The following is a 24,063-nucleotide window of genomic DNA, read 5'->3' as shown; positions in this document are numbered from 1 at the left end:
CACAAGACACCAGCCATAGCTGGTGTGCTCATCCCCGGGGCGAGAAAGACAGGGCTCAGGTAAGTAAAACGGGGGGTCTGCAGCATGAGAGGTTTTTCACCTTAATGCATAGAATAGGCAAAAATCCCAGTGGTAAGATGTGGCAAGCTCATAGAGACTTATCCAAAGCAACTTGGAGCTGTGATAGCCGCAAAAGGTGGCTCTACAAAGTATTGACTTTAGGGGGGTGAATAGTTATGCACATTGACTTTTTCTGTTATTTTGTCCTATTTGTTGTTGGCATCACAATGAAAAAAAAAAGTCTTCAAAGTTGTGGGCATGTTCTGTGAATTAAATGATGCAAATCCTCAAACAATCCATGTTAATTCCAGGTTGTGAGGCAACAAAACACAAAAAATGCCAAGGGGGGGGGTGAATACTTTTGCAAGGCACTGTTTGTAAAAAAAAAAAGACAAATCCTATTTTAGCTATCTACGACAGTTAACAAAATTAATGTAATCTTCTTATGTTTATGTTCCAACAGGGTATATAATCCCAAATTTGCTAACATATCCTCATTCTCTCTACAGACAACACTGGAACCCAAACAATCCAATGAGCCACATTTTGTGAGATACTGTGCGGTATCCTCTATAGAACACGGGCACAAGGCTGTGATAACTGACATACACTGGCTCCCAGATTTCTTTGAGGTAAAGGGTTGGATAGGTAACAGCTCCATATTGGTTCCAGGATTTCAGATTGCTTGTTAAAGGGGAGCTACAGTCTCCTATCCATAATTGTAATAAAAGCATCCTTGTGATTCTTGTGACTTACAGCATCTAATTTGGATATTCTTATACCTGTCCACCTAGTATGTACCTGTAAAATCTGTCATTATATATCTCTTCCGAGTGTTCTGTCAGTGGCCATTGCAGTTATGGGCATCTGAAGCTCGCTCCTTTGCATTTACGGGATTTTGGTGCAGCTGGCTACCCAGAATCAGTAATGACACTGCGTCGTGGGTATTGTTGATAACAGGATGCCCAAAGACTCCTGGGATCGATGACGCCGATATCCCAGGAGTCCACTTGATAGTCTAATGACGTAATAGGCTAGGTGGCTGGGACCGGAAGTACTGCAAAAAAAGAAAAATGTCCTTTCAAATAATAAAAAAAAAGGTTATAATATCCATTTATTCATGCACTAAAGGTGGGCATTGTGATGAGGATAACTTGAAAAAATGGGTGAAGATCCATTTTAAAGTGATTCTGTACTTTGTCTAGTCTTGGCTAAGCAACAGATGTGCTTGATCAGACACTATACGTGCCTTCCCTATCCTTCCCTTTGCTCTTACGCTGTCTCAATCCATCTCTCAGTTCATCTAAATCCTGGAACTTTCAGATATGGGGAATTCATGACATACCCCCTCTGCTTTCTACAGTGCAGAGCTTGGTGTCTGAACTGCCAATCACTAGACCCATGTACTATATGGGGAGCATGGACACCTCTAGTCGAGTTTTGATTTTGCTGATGTAGTTCTGGATTAAAGTGGTAAAGAAGCATGCGATAGAGAAGTATAACCTCCTGCTATTAATCACTATCAAACCAATAACGTTCCCTAGTCCAAGTATGGTGACGCGTGGTCCCTTTTCCTTCTCTGTCCCCAACTAGTTGGAAAACCATGGTATAAAGAAGAGTCTCCTGCTCTGATGTGCCTCTAAGGAGAGTAGCAGAAGAAATGTTGTCCCATTAGCTGCATAGCCAAATTGGTAAAATACTTTGGAGCACAGACCAGAAGAAGTCTGGGATGTGCTAAAGACATTGGCACGCCGCTAGTATTGCTGGCGGATCTAAGTGTAGCTTGTATGAAGCCAACTGGTGCTTACAATTTAGACAAGGTAGGTGCCAGTGGGGGGAATAATTGCTTTTTATATGTAGCAGGCAATAAAAAAATACCCAGTATTGCTTTACTGTATTGCTCCAAGCATCAATTTAATAAGTATCTCACAGCACAAAAATATAATTCCTGCCTTAAAAAACGATCACAGAAATATTATACAAAAGTATGGGATTTTAAAGGTGCAAATTCATCAGAATAAATTGGCCAAAATACATTATGTTAAAAAAGTACACTTTACAAATATGCTTTTTCTGTGTTGCTTTTATGAATATAACATTAAATAGCAATTACCTCCAAATATCTCATAAACCTCATACTTGGCAGAATCCATATTATCTCATTAAATTTTAATAATGTGATGTAATGGATTACGTCAAATAGGAGGTTTATGAGATATTTGCAGACTATGCTATGTAATGTTATATTTGTAATAAGCAACAAAGAAAAATATGTGATGGCACACATCTTTTGTATTTGGTGTTTTTAAGAATATTTTTATGTGAACAGTAATAAGTCTGTATTTTTTCCATAATATATTTTGGTCAGTTTATTCTGATGATTTTGTACCTTTTACCCTTTAAAAAATAGGACCCCCAGGTCACCAGTACTAGTGTCCTCATTGGAAGATTTCTCCTCTATTAATTTTCTGGGGACAACCCAAAAATGTGGGATTTTCTTTTACTTTCACTTTCAACGATAATGGTTAACAGAACAAATAGAGAAGTTGAATCTTCCTAACGGGGGCACAGACAGCAATAGAAACTGAAAAGCGTTCTAATCCATCTCCACTCTATCCACAACTTAGAAAAAGTTTTGCCTTTAGTTATACAGTACTTTAATGAATGCCAACATGTACTGTGACATACTGAAGCCGAGCATGATCCCCTCACTTTGGAGACTGGGCTGCAGGGCAGTATTCCAATATAACGACCCCAAACACACCTCCAAGATGACCACTGCCTTGCTAAAGAAGCTGAGGGTAAAGGTGATGGACTGACCAAGCATGTCTCCAGACCTAAACCCTATTGAGCATCTGTGGGGCATCTTCAAATGGAACGTGGAGGAGCGCAAGGTCTCTAACATCCACCAGCTCCGTGATGTCCTCATGGAGGTGTGGAAGAGGACTCCAGTGACAACCTGTGAAGCTCTGGTGAACTCCATGCCCAAGAGGGTTAAGGCAGTGCTGGAAAATAATGGTGGCCACACAAAATATTGACACTTTGAGCCCAATTTGGACATCTTCACTCACTTTTGTTGCCAGTGGTTTAGACATTAATGGCTGTGTGTTGAGTTATTTTGAGGGGACAGCAAATTTACACAGTTATACAAGCTGTACACTCACTACTTTACATTGTAGCAAAGTGTCATTTCTTCAGTGTTGTCACATGAAAAGATATAATAAAATATTTACAAAAATGTGAGGGGTATAATCACTTTTGTGAGATACTGTATATATGTGTGTGTGTTTTTATATGCACTGTATATAGCATAAAAGAGCAGGAAGTTTAGAAGCTGGGATTTTCAATCATTGGGGTGAAGGTATGCCTTTCTCATGTAAAGTGATATTATTATAGCTAATTGTGTTCTCTTTTTTTTATAGCTCACCCGGACAGGTTATCCATATGAAAATAAAAGTGGATGCTGTGTACAGATTGTCACCTCTTCTCCAGACTGGTAAGGGAAATAATAAAGAAATACACAGATGGCTTATAGGGATAAAGTTTGGACAGTGGAGATTGTGTTGAAAGGAATGCACATTATCATCGTCATTATCTTCACTTCTAAAATTTCAGAAGCCTCAGTTGTAGTGGGTTCTTAAAATGAAAGAAGAGCATTATTTGTAACTGACCATATAACATATTCTCTGTGTTTCAGAAAAAATGGAAACATTTCTTTAAAAAAATTCCCCTTTTTAAACTCCCCTTGCCTCCTAACAGACAGGTAGGAGAATTCATAAAAATAGGACCATTATGTAGCCACTTCTCTTCCCAGGCATGAACAATTTGAGAAACAAGCTCACCTTCCATGTTGCAATAGTATCTTTTATCTACAATATTTTTAGGCTCTTGGCTATTTACCCCTTGTAAAAAAACAAGCAAAATCATTTTGTTGTCATTTCACCGGCTCAATATTTTAAAGGGGTTGTAAAGGTAAAAATTTTTTCACCTTAATGCATTATATGCATTAAGGTGAAAAAACTTTTGACAATACCGCCACCCCCAGCCCCCCCCCCCCCCGTTTTACTTACCTGACACCTCGAAACTCAGCCGCTCGCTCCCGACATCCATTTCGCCGCTCAGCCTAGGTGCTGATTGGCTACAGTGGATGGATTGAAAGCAGCGCAGCCATTGGCTCGCGCTGCTGTCAATCACATTCAATGACGCGGCGTGCCGGGGGGTGGGGCCGAGTGATACAGTGAGCGGCTATAGCCGTCGGCTGTATCACGGGAGCGCGCCCGCAATAACTAACCACCATGCGAGGGAGCTTGCATTAAGGTGGTTAGTTCTTGCGGGGAGGAGCTGAAACAGCCGCCGAGGGACCCCAGAAGAGCAGATTCGGGGCCACTCTGTGCAGAACGAGCTGCACAGTGAAGGTAAGTATAACATGTTTGTTATTTTTTTTTTTTTTTTTAAATACCTTTACAACCCCTTTAAGTTTAAATTATTATGCAAACAATAACCCACTTTTTCCTTCAGAACTGATTTCTTATGATGCTTTTTGTGAAAGGCATTTTTACATAAATATCTTTCTGTTACTTCTTAAAGTAGATCTAAATCCAGTTGTAACATGATAAAGTATGGTAGGATTAGAACCCCTGTAAACCTTGCTGTCTGTGTTTCTGCTGGGGAGAATCACCCTCCCTGTTTGTCCGGGTGACCATTGTGACTGGGACAGAGTGAGGGAAAATCTAATGTTTCTCAGTTGTCACTGGAACAGAAATAGAAGGGACATCTTCCAATGGAGTCACAAGTTCCAGTGGCACGTCTGAGCCGGTTCACACCATGTATCGCACAGGAATGACTTGTGCTGTCATGTACCTTGGTTGGAGGCCAAGTTGACGAGAGGGCTTCCCTTGTGGCTCTGGTCCGAGCACCCCTGAATGTGGTGACAGAGGTACAAGACTCAAAGAAGCACGGGTGCCAGTAGCTTGATAGCAGGTGACTGCCACAGTCATGAATGTAGTCAAGGTGTGCCAGGGTCATACATGGTAAGACAGCAGGGTGGTCAGGGGGTGGTACCAGGGAAGGAGGCAGATCAAGGTCCAGTAGCAAACCGAAGTCAGAACCAGAAGATCAGGCAGAGAATAGTCAAAGGAAAGCTGAGGTTACGAACAAGCCAAGTCAGCAACGGGAGATCAGTCAGCAAAGGTAAGAACACAGGAACATGGATCAGGGGAAACTGAAGAACATCCAGCAGATAGCATCCATCAGTGTCTCCTTTTGTTTGGCGCCGATGCGCAAAGACGTGCACGCTGATGTGTACGTTGGATATTAGACTGAGCTCGTCTGTGTGCTGGTACACTTGCATGAGCATTAGCTGTATGGGAATGAGCAGTAGCTATAGAAGAATTATCATTAGCTGCAGAAGAATTAGCATTAGCTGTATGAGAATTAGTATTCGCTGAACTTGCTTTCTGACATTCCTGTGCAATTCAGGTGCAGTGCAATTTCAGCCCATTTATCTGAATGGGTTGAAATCTTGCCGGGCTGACCCAAAAGTAGTGCATGCACTTCTTTATAAAATTCACTCCAACTGCTTTTGTGACCTGCATTTGGGGTGTCATTAAGTTAATATTGAGACCCACTGCAGATTGCAACTGCAGTGCGTTTTGAATGCGGTGCAGGAAATGCACACAGAACGCAGGTTTCCTGCACCGTGTTCTGGTGTGAACTGGTCCTCTAAGAAGATACTTATTTCCTTTTGTGTCTCGGGCAATGAAGGGAAATCGCCCCAGAGGTACACAAATCACAAATACAAAACTTGCAAATCACAAATAATAAACTAAAGGGAGCAAATAGTGATTGACACTATGAAATAAAAGTAGTAACTCACCGAAAGGTTGGACCCCCAAAATGACAGAGGTCAGTATGCGTGTCCTCAGTCTACATGCCACAACTCCTGGTATTATAAATGTCTAGAAAATGGTCCTCCCAATCTATGACAGCATTTTCAAGAGTTTTCCCAGAACATAAAAGAGGAGAAACTCCAATGGGCAAAATCATTCACAACTTTTATTGCAGCAACATAAAAAAACATTTAAAAGCTGGCAAACCTTTAATAAAATCAGTGTTGGTTAGTCCAAGCCAACAGCATGTGGTATCAGTGCTCAAGCTTGGTCCTACACATTTCATCCTAGCCCATGAGGACATCCTATTGATTGAAACATGTAGGGTGGAGCTTGATTGTCACACATAAAAATAAACTATGTTGCATATTTAGGAATGATAATTACCTTTATAATGGTTTACTTTGTTTAGGGCACAGTGTAAGTATATGTAGGTACTGCTACTTATAGAATTGCCTTCTCCCACAGTTCAGTTATGTTCTGGGACATCCGATCACACAAGCCGCAGGCGCAGACCATGGCCGAGAAAAAAACAGACATGAAGCAGCTGGAGCTTCCACTTGGTGTACCAGACACTTTCAAACACATTGATCTGATCTGGAAGCCACTCGTTAAGGTACTGCCAACATGTAGGATCCACATTTATATTTCAGTTGTCTCAGTTATAATTCAGTTGGTATGACTACAGCTCTGAATCTGTAGAGCTTCTCCAGAAAAGGGTTAAATGTACCAAAACCCAAATAGGGTTGCCACCTCATCTCTTTCAAACCAAACACGTATTAATTACACAGGTTCTGTGGCTGATTAAGGTTGAAATTAAACTCACTCGGTGAATTATTTGCATTAAATTAGCCTCAGAACCTGTGTAATTCATATGTGTTCTGGTTTAAAGGGATGAGGTGACAACCCTATACCCAAATCCAGCCAAATACTTTGTAATGAATAGAGAAAGATAATTGTTTAAAGGGTTAGTTCACCTTTACCAAAAAACTGCCTATGCAGATAAGGGGTGCCTGTAGATAAAAACAAACTGAGCATATTCGTCCAAAGTTGCTCTTGCTATAGGTGTGTAGGCCATTCATGTACCTCATGAAGATTGACTGGAAACTCCTAGGACTTTGCTAAAAGACAATTGGCTGTTATTGTTCACCTTCACAGGAACAAACTCTCAAACACTGAGCTCAGAGCAGTACCCTCTCTATTGTCATCAGAACAGAAAACAATGAGAAATCCCAAATTTTCCAGTTGTCACCAGAACCGGAATGGAGGGAAAACATGGTCCGAATGAGAGAAATCAGTAGATTCCCCATCCACGCTAAACAGCATAGATGGAGGAAACTCTCCTGCCTACTGTTGTATTCAGGCAGCCGTAGCACCGGCAGCTGCCTGAATACCCAAGCAGTGGCTTCATCTGATTTGGATGTAGCCACTGTTTGGCTGATACTTTTCCACTTGCCTTCGATTTTTTTTAAATCAATTTTGTTGATCCGGGTGGTTAGGTCAAGGTGGTACTGACAAAAAGATTGGACAAAATTTGAGCCTTGTATGTTCCCAGCGAGGTTTCAAAGCCCTCTGGCTACCCATGGAAGCTGATGTAAACCTGTCACAAACCTGCAGCGGTTCAGCCTGAACATTAGAGAAAGAATACCTAAAGTGGACCTAAGATCTGGCAACTTTATCTTTCAAACATTGTAAGATGAGTCAATTGTGAATGAATAGCACCGACACTCAGCAATCTGCAGCTGCTCTTTTGCCTAGGACCACTTTTCATCCATTCTACAGAGCAGGGTAGCTATGAGGGGGCTGCCATATTAGTGGAGGTGCAAGCTATCACAGGGCAGCTCTTCCTGTTTCTAGACCCTACTCCTAGATTATGTCAGCAGAATAATTCAGTAATCAAAAGTGCCTAGTCACTTCCGAACCGCCCCAAGTACATTTACTGCAGCAGGACGGCCCTTCAGCGCGAAATCACGTACAGTTTGATTCCAGGGTCTGGGGCGCATGCGTGCGCCACAGGCAATTCGCTCCCGCTGTGATTGGACACAGTGGGAGCCAATCAGCAGGTCCAGCGGACACCGATGTTCGCGGTGTTCTGTCAAAAGGGCCAACCCGTCAAAATCTCCAATTACGTCACTTCTGGTGCAGCCGAGTCACAATCAGCTGGCGTGACGTCAACACTGCGCATGCGCAGATCGTTGAAGGTCGAGGAAAATGTCAGAACACCGCTATGTTGGCACACCTAAAACATTTCTGATTCCCCGTCCTATTGTTAAACTCGGGACCAGCTGATCTTCCTCTATAGTTCTATGAAAGGATCTTTGCCGACAGGCCGCCATGTTATAACAAAATTCCAGTGAGCTGCCACTGATTACCTGACTTTACCAATAGGATGGGGAATGAGAAACACCGCCATGTTGTTACACCTAAAACATTTCGGATTTCCTGTGCTAAGAAAGCACAAAAGAGAATCATATGGTAAGCGACTGCAGTTCTACCCGGAAGCTTTCTAAAAAGCTAAAACTGACTGCATTCAAATTTCATTAAAAAAAAACTATAAAGTTAACAGATTGATTGATTGGATTTATTACTTTTTTTAGGGCTATTACTGATTAAAATTTTCGTGTTCGATTAATCGATTTTTTTTATCGATTAATCGACTAATTTCGATTAATTATAACGCACATACAGATCCAACTACTTTTAGCTGATTTAGCACCGTTGTTATGGCAACGGCAGAAGCCGGACATATCGGGGCATGGCTAGGACATCACACGTCTTAAACTCATCCTCACCATGCCCATAATCGCAGCCTCACCGTGCCCATAATCGCAGCCTTACGGTGCCCATAATCGCAGCCTTACCGTGCCCATAATTGCAGCCTTACCGTGCCCATAATTGCAGCCTTACCGTGCCCATAATCGCAGTCTCACCGTGCCCATGATCTTAGCCTCACCGTGCCCATAATCTTAGCCTCACCGTGCCCATAATCGCAGCCTTACCATGCCCATAATCGCAGCCTCACAGTGCCCAAAATCTCAGCCTCACCATGCCCATAATCTCAGCCTCACCGTGCCCATAATGCTGTCTCACCGTGCCCATAATGCTGTCTCACCGTGCCCATAATCGCAGCCTCGCCGTGCCCATAATGCTGTCTCACCGTGCCCATAATCGCAGCCTCACCGTGCCTATAATGGCAGCCTCACCATGCCCATAATGCTGTCTCACAGTGCCCATAATGCAGTCTCACCATGCCCATAATCGCAGCCTCACTGTTGTCAGTGACTGTGCCTGGATTACACAGTCTGCGGGCATCTCCCGCTGTGTGTCTCGGAGCTGAGTTTGAAAACTTTAGCTGCGCTGTGAGAAAAGTCCCGCCCTCCTCCTAGATCAGCTCGTGTGATAGACAGAACACTGCGTCTATCACACGAGCTGATCTAGGAGGAGGGCGGAACTTTTCTCACAGCTCGGCCAATGTTTTCACACTCAGCTCGGAGACACACAGCAGGAGATGCCCGCAGACTGTGTATGACATATAGTGGACGAGGAGGGAGCGGAGCGCTGCAACCACAGCTTGGCACAAAGCGGCCCCTACCGATCAAAAAAAATTAACGATTAATCGAGGAATTAATCGTTCATTTCTGCAGCCCTACTTTTTTTTAGTTTTTTTAAGTTTTTCTTTACACATACAAATGATGGTTTCAATAAATACACTTTTCTTCTTCCTCTGTTTTTTTAAATCTGCTATATAATTAATTTTGAAGTGCAACACCAAGTAAGCTGTTGCTTACATTTTCTGACAGATTAGTCTGTGTACTGAATGGGTGCGATAGACGTAGCAAGCAAGATATGGAGAGCATTCCGTACATTCAGCAAAAATACAAACATTAGTCTTTAGTTTGGAAGGGCTGAGCCGCTTCTTCTCAGAATCAGCAGAACAGAGATTATCAGATGGTCAGCCGTCCAGTTTTAGTTGATTGTCCTGATCACATATTTCACCAACTGCAGTTCTTCTAAAATCTAACACCCAAAAAGAATGTAACTTATCACTGTTCTCTTCAGTCTGGGATCTCTGCCATCAAACAATGTCAAATATCTCCTTAAGTTATTAAGCAGTATTTAATGTAGAGGGTGTGGAGATCATTAAGAAGGGACAATGCTGGCACGATTCCTCAATTTCCGCACAAGCAATACAGACATTTGGGGAAGCGGTGGAGTATTTCTAGTTAGTTCACACTAACCGACCCCAAAAGCCCATTTTACACTTATGTGTTGTAGTAACTCATGGTAAAGGACGCCATTACTGCAACAAACATTAACGCTTGCAATAAGCGACATAAATACATAATTAAATGAATTTTAAATAAGCCTCTTGGAATTTCCTTTATAGCAAAGCTCAGACTGGGACAGGGAGATCCAGTGCAAGAAGCTAGTTAGTTGGGCTGCAATACGGCTTTGCTAACAAAAAACATGCTAATATTAATCGGAGGAGAGAGCAGAGTGACAAACCGATGAGCTCATCAGCCTGCTGCTTCTCCTTCCTGTCAAATCACAAGCAGGGGGAGGATCAAGACCTGTAATGCCCCGTACACACGGTCAGATTTTCCGAAGGAAAATGTCCGATCGGAGCGTGTTGTCGGAAATTCCGACCGTGTGTGGGCTCCATCGGACATTTTCCATCGGATTTTCCGACACACAAAGTTGGACAGCAGGAGATAAAATTTTCCGACAACAAAATCCGTTGTCAGAAATTCCGATTGTGTGTACACAAATCCGACGGACAAAGTGCCACGCATGCTCAGAATAAATAAAGAGATGAAAACTATTGGCCACTGCCCCGTTTATAGTCCCGACGTACGTGTTTATGTCACCGCGTTCAGAACGATCGTATTTTCCGACAACTTTGTGTGACCGTGTGTATGCAAGACAAGTTTGAGCCAACATCCGTCGGAAAAAATCCTAGGATTTTGTTGTCGGAATGTCCGAACAAAGTCCGACCGTGTGTACGCCCTATAAGTGTAACCTAATGGCAACAGAGAACAACCAGGTCTTCTGCCTTGCTAGATAGAAGACGTGCGGTTTGTTTCGCTCTGAATTTAAATTAGGACAATTTTTTCGCTACATCCGAATTACAATAGTAGCGAATTTAAAACGAATCAGAAACAACGAATCAAAATTTCGGATGAAATTTGAATTTGAATAGTTTTCTAATCAAGTTTGAATAATTTTCAAATCAAATTCGAATTTCCAAAGAGAATAAAATAGAATAGAAAATAAAGGAATAGAAAAAATAGAATAGAATAGAAAATAAAAAAATAGAATAAATATAATAGAGTAAAACAGAACATAATACAAGATAAAAGAACAGAAAGAAATTGAATAGGAAAAAGAAAGATAAAATAGAAAATAAAAAAATAGAGTAAAACAGAACAAAATAGAATAGAAAATAAAAGAACAATAAAATAGAATAAAATAGAATATAACCAACCAGAAATTCGAATTTCGAATAAAATTCATTCAAATAGAATATAAAAGAATAGAATAGAAAATAATAGAATAGAAAATAACATAATAGAATAGAATAGAATAAAAAATTGAAAAGAATAGAATATAATAATATAACCATTTTCTGAAATTTCAAATAGAAAATAAAAGAATAGAATATAACCATCTTCCAAAATTCGAATAGAATAAATTTGATTTTAGTGGAATTAGAAAAATTTGAATCGATTCGAATTCCAATAAAAAAACAAATTCTGTTCTGCACTTGTCTACTAGACAGGACTGTGCTGTGTGGTAGAGTTGTATAATTCTCAGAAATAGATGGACAGAAACACATACCATAACAGTGCTATAGTACAAGGCCTGCGTTGGCCTTTCAATTGATCACTGTGTCCCTGTGAACCCCATTTATCTCTAGCACCAGGTGATTATGGGATTAAAAAAGACATGAATAGAAGTCAAAGTCTTGTATGCGTTCTTTTTTTTTTTTTTTTTTTAATCAAAGGTTTTATTAAGCACAAACCGTGATAAGGCAGTCCATATCAAACAAGGCTATGCAGCCAGACCACAGTTCCAACAAACATTATATGTAGTTTTCATTTTTTACAGGCATAACATACTTGACACTGAGGCACAATAAATACCAATTTTTTTGCAAACAGCTCCTAGCCCACAGGGTATTGTAAAAACCGGATTTGCAATAACTCTAATGGACTAAGTCCAGGTGTGTCAAGCCATGGTGCCCACAATTTCTCATATTTACTGGGACATCCCCTCTGCTGGTATATACACTCACTGGTCACTTTATTAGGTACGCCTGTTCAATTGCTTGGTAACACAAATTGATAATCAGCCAATCACGTGGCAGAAACTCAACCTATTTAGGCATCTAGACGTGGTGAAGACGAGTTCCTGAAGTTCAAACCGAGCATCAGAATGAGGAAGAAAGGGGATTTAAGTGACTTTGAATGTGGCATGGTTGTTGGTGCCAGACGGGCGGGTCTGAGTATTTCAAAAACTGTTGATCTTCTGGGATTTTCACATCTCGGGATTACAGAGAATAGTCTGAAAAAGAGGAAATGTCCAGTGAGTGGCAGTTGTGTGGATGAAAATGCCTTGTTGATGTCAGAGGCCAGAGAAAAATGGGCAGACTGGTTGGAGATGATAGGAAGGCAACAGTGACTCAAATAACCACTTGTTACAACCGAGTTGCAGAATACCATCTCTGAACGCACAACACATTGAACCTTGAAGTAGATGGGCTATAGCATCAGAAGACCACACCGGGTGCCACTCCTATCATCTAAGAACAGGAAACTGAGGCTACCATTCACACAGGCTCACCAACATTGGACAATAGAAGATTGGAAAAACATTGCTTGGTCTTATGAGTCTCGATTTCAGCTGCGAAATTCAGATGGTTGGGTCAGAATTTGATGTAAACATGTAAGCATGGATCCATCCTGCCTGGAAGATGTGCATCATGGATGTTCAGCCAACAAATCTGGAAGGAAGGAGTGTAACACGGCTCAGACTGTGGATAAAGAATTCCTCGTGGGTGCTGGCCCCGGCTTACCACCGTCAATAGTAATTGAAGAAAAAGGAAAACTGGTCGCACATCATTGAAAGAAGAACTTCTGTAGAATAGTTACTTTATTGTCAAAGTGCCAAAGGACCTAAACAGGATGTTACAGGAACCAATGTTCCTGTAATGTCCTGTTTACGTCCTTTGGCACTTTGGCACTTTTACGTCCTTTGGCGCTTTCACAATAAAGTAACTATTCTACAGAAGTTCTTCCTTCCTTGGTGTGCGACCGATTTTCCTTTTTCTTCAAATCTATGAGGAATGTTTCCAACACCTTGTTGAATCTTTGCCATGAAGAATTAAGACAGTTCTGAAGGCAAAAGGGGGTCCAACCCAGTACTAGGGAGATGTACCTAATAAAGTAGCCGGTTTCCAGTAGAAGGGTGTCGCCTATACAGAACAGGTTCACTCCTTCAGGGAGGGAGGGTCCAACGATTTCCAGTGGATCATGAGTCATTTACGGGCCTGAAAGAGGATCTGGAAATTGCCTTATGCCGCGTACACACAACCGGTTTAGCCGTCGTAATAAACTCCGACGGTTTCTCAGACGGAATTCCATTCATGCGGTCTTGCCTACACACGGTCAACCCAAAGTCTGACCGTCCAGAACGCGGTGACGTACAACACTTACGACGGGACTAGAAAAAGAAAGTTCAGTAGCCAGTAGCCAATAGCTTCCGTCTCGTACTTGCTTTGTACTTCAGTTTTCCCGATAGGAATTGGGTCCGTCGGAAAGATTTAGAACATGTTCAATTTCTAGGTCTGTCAGATTTGTCTAAAAGAAAAAGTCCTATGAGGCCTACACACGATCGGTATATACGATGAAAAGCTTCCGTTGGACTTTTTCTGTAGAACAGGGGTCTAAAGGTACTGTAGCCTGGAACGCGCTGTTAATCGGGTCTACTACCCCCTTTCAGTAATAGTGCAACTTAGGGCACTGCATAGGATCTCTGTGATCCCTCTTGCATTTTACACACAAAGGATACATGGACAGAACAAGTGGTCACACACAAAAGAATTTCCTCCCATTGGTCTCCCGTCATTGGCCTTGTATGCATCCTTGGCCAACGATCCAAGGGGTTCTACAGAGATTATAAACAATTCCTGCAGCGCTCACACACAAATCCTTAGTGCAAAGATGAACATAAGAGGAATAAATAACATTTGTAACAATAAGACAAGACCCTCACTCTATAAAGTAACTGTGTTGCTTCAATGTTGCTAATGCAGTGCAAACATGTGTGCCTGATTCAATAGGAACAGAGCTAGGAAAGAGGAGCGCTAATCAATTTAACACAAACAGGCTGAGACCCAGCCCTTGACACCAAGCCTGTGTCTCTGTGATAGCACAACAACTGTAAGTAACTAAACATAACAGTGCACACTCTACAACAATGCCCCTGTACTGGCGCTGTCACCTCCTGCCAGTACCAACATGTTTTGATTGGATACCACCAATTTTTGTCAAGGAAGCTTCACAGAGGTTAGTTTGGAGGCCAATACACATATGGTGCCTGCACTTCACATTTGTTGTATTCTTCAACACTGGCCAGCTCAAGTTCACTTTAAAATAAGTTTAACTAGCCCAAATGTACCCATAGACATTAGACATTTGGTTTTATTTGGTGAGTTTTGACCAGATGATATGTTCTCTTATCTTTGGGTACTTGTGAAAATGGCCGTCCTCTGTTGGCGCAAGCTAGCAATTAAACAGGTTAGGAAACCTGTTCTGATTATGAAAGTGCCTCCCTCTCCCACTGAGCTGGCACCATCTTCTTCCTCTCTGCTATCCTGCCCTGTCTATTCACATAAACTTGTAGGCTCAGGCTTAAAAGAGTTGGGCAGAGTGTAAGATTATGATTGTATGAACAATCACCCTCTACAGGGACAGCATGATAGATAGACTGTGCTGTTCTCATTCAGGTCAGGCCTGACCCATGGACTTGTATTTAAAGGAGCAAGGTAAGACTGACATTAATGAGAAGAAATCAGAGCCTGCACTATATTACCAAAAGTATTGGGACACCTGCCTTTACACACATATGAACTTTAATGGCATCCCAGTCTTAGTCCGTAGGGTTCAATATTGAGTTGGCCCACCCTTTGCAGCGATAACAGCTTCAACTCTTCTGGGATGGCTGTCCACAAGGTTTAGGAGTGTGTCTATGGGAATGTTTGTCCATTCTTCCAGAAGCACATTTGTGAGGTCAGGCACTGATGTTGGATGAGAAGGCCTGGCTCGCAGTCTCCGATTTAATTAATTCCAAAGGTGTTCTATCAGGTTGAGGTGCAGGCCAGGCAAGTTCCTCCAAAACGCGCTCATCCATGTCTTTATAGACCTGGCTTTGTGCACTGGTCCAAATCATTTGGTGGAAGGGGGTTATGGTGTGGGGTTGTTTTTCAGGGGTTGGGCTTGAGTTGAGTTGCATCTTGGCATGGTGCGGTCATTTACCCCGTAGGGTCCTGATGTGCTTACAAACACATACACATACTAGGGCAAATTTTTTTCTTTTATAGACAGGATCTGATTAACCTACTAGCATGTCTTTGGAGTGTGGGAGGAAACCCACGCAGGCACAGGGAGAACATGCAAACTCCAGGCAGATGGTGTTGTGGTTGGGATTTGAACCAGCAACCCTATTGCTGCTGGGTGAAAGTGCTAACCACTACACCACTTGGCCCCTTAGTTCCAGTGAAGGGAACTCTTAAGGCGTGAGAATACCAAGACATTTTGGACAATTTCATGCTCCCAACTTTGTGGGAACAGTTTGGGGATGGCCCCTTACTGTTCCAACATGACTGCACACCAGTGCACAAATCAAGGTCCATAAAGATATGGATGAGCGAGTTTGGGGTGGAGGAGGAACTTGACTGGCCTGCACAGTCATGACCCGAACCCGATAGAACACCTTTGGGACAAATTAGAGTGGAGACTTCGAGCCAGGCCTTCTCATCCACGTCAGTGCCTGACCTCACAAATGCACTTCTGGAAGAATGGTCAAACATTCCCATAGACACACTCCTAAACCTTGTGGACAGCCTTCCCAGAAGAGTTGAAGCTGTTATAGCTGCAAAGGGTGGGCCAACTCAATATTGAACTCTACGGACTAAGACTGGGATGCCATTAAAGTTCATGTGTGTGTAAAGGCAAGCATCCTAATGCTTTTGGTAATCTAGTGTATGTCAACCCAAAATTTCAAATTCCCGATATGTGCCTATTCTACTATGTATGAAAAAAATATTCTGTTCTCTTTGTATTGCTTCCTTTGTATAAAATCCCTGGTGTTCCTGCCAGTCCCTTTGCTTTCTTATTATAAAATTGACCACACTAGGCATGAGAGTGCAGCATGGTCAGTTTTCTAGCAGTGCTGGGAACTCGGAACTGACACCCTGCAGTCATTCACTGGGAAGACCAGTGCACTGCTGCTTCTCTTCCCATAGCTCTCTAAGCTCCTTTTATGCAGCTGAGAACAGAGTATGTGATTACTTATCAAAAGGGGAAACAAAGGTATTTATAATGTTGTTTTTATATGTATACACAAATGTTTTACCTTTTCATTTTTATTTTAAACTAAATGGGTTGTTTTACAAGGTGAGGGTTCACATATACTTTAAAGCGCTCCGAGCTATGTGAAGGCTGTAGAGAGGAGCCAGATGGAAGCAGACGTCTGTCATCCAACATTTCTCTTTTAGAGCGGACTTAGGATAAAGATAAACAGTTCCGTATAAATATCGGAAGTCGCTGTTTATACAGTCTGAGGACTGTGACTCTTTCAATAAAAAAATCCTTTATAAATACAAATACATTATGTTTCTGGTTTTATGATGGAATGTACAGTAAGGTAATCTGGTGTCATGATGGAATGTACAGTAAGGTAATCTGGTGTCATGATGGAATGTACAGTAAGGTAAGCAGGGATAAAACAGATCACTAGGGAAAGATATGAGTGGGAGGAGGCCAGCTTTCCTCTGGACGGGAGGAATGTCAGTGCTCTTATAGTCCTGTTTCCTGTGCATCTTCACAGACCCTGAACCATACCATCTGCACATACGTACAGGATGCCAGAACTATTGAATCTAGTCCTCCTGTCACATATGCCCAGAGACAGCCATTTCCAGGAGATGTGCACATTTATTGAGGTTTATTCAGTGTATACAAAGAGCTAGTGATTTCTATATCTATCTTTCTAGACATCAATTCCTAAGATCGAAACAGGAGGAGAATTCAGCCCTGTAAAGGTCAGCCTGAGAGATGAGCATCACCACTTGAGGACATCAGGTAACATATGACAAGTTCACAGTTGCCTTCTTTTTTTTTTTGGTCAAACTATATACATAAAAACCATGAGCAATTGCACATGGGGTATAATACATCAGGACCCCATCATGTACACTTTTACCCTAACTTCAGTTTCAGGCTTAAAAAAACACATTTATCATCCAGCATCTTCTCCCCGCCTTTACCATTTCATGGATCCACTTACCCCTCCAGCGTATCTTTCAAGTAAACCCACCGAAACCCCATCTTCCTAAACTTCTTGGGAGAACCCAGCGCCTCATACGTCATACGATACAAAAGAATGTCAGTATTTATTACCTTCATCCACATCCCTAACGTCAGTTTTTCCGTATATATCCACCTCCTTGCGATGAGCTTTCGTAAACCAAAATAGAGAATCCTAAGAAATAATTTGGTATACACATCCAACTCGTCTTGTTCAAAAATACCCAAGAGGCATCGCAAGGGGGAGCATATATTAGGAAGATCAAATTTGTCAGCTATAAATTCAGTCACCATAGACTATAGAGGCCTGATCTTGGGACATTTCCATACCATATGGAGAAAAGTCCCTTCAGCCCCCAGGCATTTGTGACAAGTCGTAGAGTCTCTCTTACACGGAACAGTCTAACCAGCATATAGTACATCTGATGGAGGTACCTAAGCTGAATCATCCTATCCATCGAAGATATACTTGTAGTAAGATAAGTATCAAGGACCTCCTGCCACAGCTCATCCGACAACTCCGATGCAAAGGCTATCCATCTAGATCTTGCCCTACCTATCAACCCATGATCCCCAGGTCCCACCGCCAGGTAATACCTAGAAACCCTCTCAGCTGGATCAGGGTTTAATAGAGTAGTTTCCAAAGAGGTATTTTGAACCCGGACCTCCCCGTCCCCAAACTGCGCTACTGCCACATGATGCATTTGAGCATATCTAAAGCGCCAGGTCCTGGGTATCCCTAACTGGTCCTTCAGTTGATCAAAAGTGCGTACTTACCTTCCTGATACATATGATGTAGGTACTTTATCCCAAATTGGGCCCACACATGGCCATCCTCAAATTTGTGGAACTCCGTCAGAGACTTAATACACCATTGCGGACTATTAGGAGAGAGCCTTAAAGGCGCATCTCCTCACAGGTGCCTTCTTAAAATGTTGATCTCAGATGTCTCCTTATAAAAATGCTGGTTGTCTGATTGCCATGCTGACCCAATGTCTTTGATACTTTCTGAGACCCTTACCTGGGCAGTCGTTCAGTTAGAGTTCTAAATACACAGTCCCCTCTCACCTTCTGCATATTGCTGTTGGCCGCCAAATGTGAATGACAGCCTCACTAACCACGAGAGCAGGAGTCCCCATTGGATTCCCTTTTACATCAGGGTCCCATCAGAGTACCCCTTTACACCAATGTCCCCATTAAATTCCACCATGGTCCCCATCAGAGTCCCCCCTAAACATCAGGGTCCCCATTAGATTCCCTTTTACATCAGGGGGCCCCCTTACATCAGGGCCCCCATTAGATTCCCTTTTACATCAGGATCCCTATCAGAGTCCCCCTTACATCAGGGTCCCTATCAGATACCACCCTTACATTAGGTTCCCCATTAGTGTCTCCTTACATCAGGGTCCCTATCAGATCCCACCCTTACATTAGGTTCCCCATCAGAGCCCCTCTTACATCAGGGTCCCTATCAGATCCCACCCTTACATTAGGTTCCCCATCAGTGTCTCCTTACATCAGGGTCCCTATCAGATCCCACCCTTACATTAGGTTCCCCATCAGAGCCCCCCTTACAGGGTCTGGGTGTGGGTTGTAGAGGGTTGAAGGATAGATTATAGGCAGCCTCTGCTGACCTTGATCCTCATTCTGTGCACATTGAGGAAATGACGCTGACCTTATCTGGGGCCAAAAAAAATCTTGTAGTGGGCTGGATGTGGGCCGTAGTTTGGAGGCTCCTGCAATAGGGTAGTGGAGTTCCAAGACTTTGGAGGCAGAGCATAACCATGCAAGCTCTGGTTCAATGGAGGTGCCAACTCTACATTCCTGAGGCCCGTTAAATGTATTGGACAAATCCACAGGTTCGTTTTCGGGCTTGAGAGGGGGCGAATAAGTATACCATTAAAAAATAGGCTTATAAATGGAAACCATTCATGGCATCTCTACAGAGATCACTTTTATGGAGAGACATGCCTCAGTACAGGCAGTGTTTCACAGCCAAGCTCCATTATTCTAGAGCCGCTGCCAAGGCTTCCTTTGGCACACATCATCCCTTCCTGAATCTATTTCCGTCATGCTGCCATTAGGTCTTCTGTCCTCAAGATATCAGAATACAGGAACTCACCGCTTCTGTCCATGCCTATAATCAACCCGCTTTAATGACCTAATGCTGGCTGTCTTCACAGGAAACACTATAAAACTGGATAACGTGTCCAAAACATAATACAGACAAATACGTAACCTGTAATGTCCCTCAGCCACAGCACTGATGCAATTCTCTGTTAAAAAGGAAATCATTAAAAGCGGATAAGTTATACAGTAAACATTCTTAAATCTTTCATACTCAAGAAACAAGCCATTTGTAGAATTCAGAAATAGGGAAACTGTGACTTTTATTGGAAAACTACTAGTCTCAGCATGACCTGCCCTTTGCAATTGCTATAGTTGTTCATCATGCAGGGTTGACACTCATTCTTTCAATAATAGACTCAAGTGCTACAGCTGATGAAAGGCAAATAATGCATTGACTGAACCTATTTAAAAGTAGGTCTGGCCAAAGGTGATATGTTTAACTATAGGTAGATCATGCTGGGATGAGTTAGCCCCTGTCTTATAGGTTCCAAAATTTCCCTGACATAATTCCCAACTCTTTTTATGTCCACCTGGGAGTTTTGGGTGTTCCCAGACTTTTGTGTGTTCCTCTTGTTACATATTTCATAAGATAAAATACATTTAAAAAAAAGTAAAAATAAAAAAGACAGAAGGGAGCCCTCATGAAGGCCACAAAAGGTGTGCAGTTTTGAGAACTTGATGCAGAAATCTCACCAATTGGCTCCCAGAGGGCTATAAGACATTTTCCATCTCCAATATCCATTTTATGCTGGTTCAGCAGGGATCGGTCACATTTCCCTGCTGAACTTCCATGTATCTATGGTCACCTTAAGTGACTTCCTCCCCAGCCCCTCATTTCCTTCATTATTGAATGCTCTCAATTTGATCTGAGGACACATCTCTAGCTGATGACCCCTGCAAAATATTATTACATCAAGCCTGTTTGACCCTTCATAATAAAGGGTCCAGGCTCTCTGGTAAGAGTCCATATTGCTTGTGGTGATGGTAAATGCACGTGGTGGAGGGTCTTTTGGATTCATCTGCAATTTCACGGATCTGTGTTTTTTTTTAGTTTTCTACAGTTGGACTTTTTCCATGTATCAACACTTTATGAGCATAATTTATGTTTAGCACATCACTGTTTTTGTATATGCTATTTATTGTGAATATATCTCACTTTTAGTGGTGCTGCTGGATATTTTACACTGTAATGGTTTGATCTATACCAATTTATATGTATGATTTTATGCAAATGCGCAGTATTTCTTTTGTATGTTGATCCAGTTGCTGAGTAGTCTTCGTTATGAGTGTTTATGTTTGTGCCTATGAAGTTGGAAGGAAGAGCACCTAGAATCAAGTTATCTTGGTTAATAACAATCAACACTGGAGTATTTATTTTATACAATCAACTGTGCAGCGCTTAAAACTAAACACACTAAAGTGCATACATAGTGAAAATATATAAATATTCTGATGATACCACAAATATCATGAAACCAATACTGAGTATGCAGTGCATAAACACTTACATTTTGTAAAACAATAAAAAACAGAGTTCATATGAACATATAATGAAAATTGAATATATAAAAATATAGTAGAAATTAGTCCATAAAGTCCCCGGCAGCATCGACACATATGTAAGACACCCAACATTTAGAGGTGATTTATTCTTCCAAAGCAAATACACTTTTGCACACTGGTACTGACTAGTATGCCAATGTTTCTCTTCTCCCTCAGTTTCTCTCCATCACTCAGCTAATGTGACTCCAGTGCTGATGGAGAGGGGCAGGGGAGGGTCAAACAAGGATGCTGTGCAGGATGATCAACACCCTTCCTATCAACTCTGATGACATCACTGGTTGTTAGGACGCTGGTGGATGGAAGGTTGAAAAGGTGCATAATGAAAACCTGTGGATTTTAGGGATGAGCCCAATGTTCGAGTCAAACGTAAGTAAGCATATTGTTTGCGGCAAATCTGAAAGCCACCGGAACACCGTTAAAGTCTATGGGACACTAACATGAAAAATCAAAAGTGCCCATTTTAAAGCCTAATATGCAAGTTATTGTCATAAAGTGTTTGGGGACCTTGGTCCTGCCCCAGGTGACATGTTTCAATGCAAATCATTTTTTTTTTAAACGGTCGTTTTTTTGGGAGCAGTGATTTTTTTAATGCTTAAAGTGAAACAATAAAAATTAAATATTCCTTTAAATATCGTGCCTGGGGGTGTCTATAATATGCCTGTAAAGTGGCACATTTTTCCCGTGTTTAGAACAGTACCACAGCAAAATGACATTTCTAAAAGAAAAATTGTCCTATAAAACTGATTGCGGCTGTAATGAATTGTCGGGTCTCGGCAATATAGATAAAACTCATTGTAAAAAAGAGCATGGGTTTCCCCCCCAGTCCATTACCAGGCCCTTTGGGTCTGCTATGAATATTAAGGGGAACCCCGAACCAAAATTTTTTAAAAAATTGTGTGGGGGTCCCCCTAAAATCAATACCAGGCCCTTCAAGTCTGATATGTAAATTAAGGGGAACCCTGCGCCAAATTAAAAAAAAATGGCGTAGGGGTCCTCCCCAAAATCCATACCAGACCCTTATCCAAGCACATAACCTGGCAGGCCGCAGGAAAAGAGCGGGGAACGAGAGAGCGCCCCTCCCCCCCTAAACCGTACCAGGACACATGCCCTCAGCATGGGGGGGGTGCTTTGGGGTCTGACCCCAAAGCACCTTGTCCCCATGTTGATGGGGAGAAGGGCCTCGTCCTCACAACCCTTGCCCAGTGGTTGCGGGGGTATGTGGGCAGGGGGCTTATCAGAATCTGGAAGCCCCCTTTAACAAAGGGACCCCCAGATCCAGGCCTCCCCCCTATGTGAATTGGTAATGGGGTACCATTACCATTTCACAAATAAAAGTTTCAAAAATGGTAAAAAAGACAAGTGACAGCTTGGGACAAGTCCTTTATTCAAAAATTTAAAAAAAAGTGTCCCACGATGTAAATTCACGCCACCCGACGGACCAAAAAAGAAAAAAAGCCGCAACAGTTCCGCCTCCATGGGAGGCTCCCGCTGACTGACGCTTCTTCTCTGTGACAGTTCTTATATAGCTGAGGGCGGGACCACCCAGTGACCCTGCCCCCTCTGAAGCCACAGGGGGTTCTCCGTGGCATCAGAGGGACGGGTCACCCGTTTACGTTAACAGATGGCCCCGCCCTCAGCTATATAAGTCAGTCGGCGGGAGGCTTTTGATTTTTCATGTTAGTGTCCCATAGACTTTAATGGCGTTCGTGTGTTCTTCCAAATTTTTTGCCTGTTCGGTATGTTCTTGTTCGAACCGTACCAGGGGGGTGTTCGGCTCACCCCTAGTGGATTTGTGTAACTAAGAGGTAGGCTTGATCCACCTGCCGGCTAGTATACATTTTTGTGCAATTTTTAGCCATTTTGCCAAGGCACCGCTGAAGAAACCTCAAGGTACCCCATGGTGCCTGGGCACCCTGGTTGAAAAAGACTGGTGTATAAATTGGCTGCAAGCTAGAAAAATTGAAAAAGTGGAAGTGCAAAGATAATTTAATCAGGATTGTTAGCTTTCTGTAAAGCACAACTCCTGCAAAGCAGATCTTTTATACTAGGAAAGGGAGGGCCAGCAGGTCTTGCAGATCAGGCTTGGATGCATTGCATGATGCTGTTGGTCTAACAATGGGAACATACTTCCAGATCTCAACGATGCGCTGCTGCTTTTACATTGCCTGGTCACCAGCATTAAAACTCATGAACTCATGTACACACGACTGGTTTTGCCGTTGGAATAAACTCCGAAGGTTTCTCCGACGGAATTCTGCTCAAGCGGTCTTGCCTACACACGGTCACACCAAAGTCCGACCGTCCAGAACGTGGTGACGTACAACACGTACAACGGGACTAGAAAAAGGAAGTTCAATAGCCAGTAGCCAATAGCTTCCGTCTCGTACTTGCTTCAGAGCATGCGTCGTTTTTGGTCCGTCGGAACAGTATACAGACGAGCGGTTTTCCTGATAGGAATTGGTTCCGTTGGAAATATTTAGGACATGTTTTATTTCTAGGTCCGTCAGAATTTTCGAAAAAAAAAGTCAGATGAGGCATACACACAATCGGAATATAAGATGAAAAGCTTCCGTCTGACTTTTTCTGTCGGACATTCCGCTCGTGTGTACGCGGCTTAAGGCAGATTGCAGTTTGCATGTTGCAGGTGCATTTTGCATTTTTTCAAAACATATCTTTAAACCATTGAAGTCTATGGAACCGAAAAACAGAAATAAAACCCTGACCCTTTCTATAAAATGCACAGATGTGAACATCCATAGAAAACCATGTTAAAAGTACTGTAGTGTGTTTCTGCAAAACTGAAAATTCACTAAAAAATGCATAGATGTAAACCA

General features: G+C 42.3%; 1 protein-coding gene across 1 annotated transcript in view; it reads left to right on the top strand.

The window, feature by feature from the left end:
• Positions 1-24,063, top strand: part of DNAI3 (dynein axonemal intermediate chain 3) — a 136,124-nt gene that overhangs the window by 80,800 nt on the left and 31,261 nt on the right. Inside the window, exons 13-16 of the mRNA XM_073593617.1 lie at positions 570-692; positions 3,483-3,556; positions 6,417-6,564; positions 17,224-17,311. Coding sequence (XP_073449718.1) covers positions 570-692; positions 3,483-3,556; positions 6,417-6,564; positions 17,224-17,311 — 433 coding nt within the window. The remainder of the gene's footprint in view (positions 1-569; positions 693-3,482; positions 3,557-6,416; positions 6,565-17,223; positions 17,312-24,063) is intronic.

This window comes from Aquarana catesbeiana, linkage group LG07 (assembly GCF_042186555.1).
Source record: "Aquarana catesbeiana isolate 2022-GZ linkage group LG07, ASM4218655v1, whole genome shotgun sequence".
Classification (NCBI taxonomy): domain Eukaryota; kingdom Metazoa; phylum Chordata; class Amphibia; order Anura; family Ranidae; genus Aquarana; species Aquarana catesbeiana.
The sequence above is the reverse complement of the archived record's forward strand: the minus strand, read 5'-3'. Positions and strand labels throughout refer to the sequence as shown.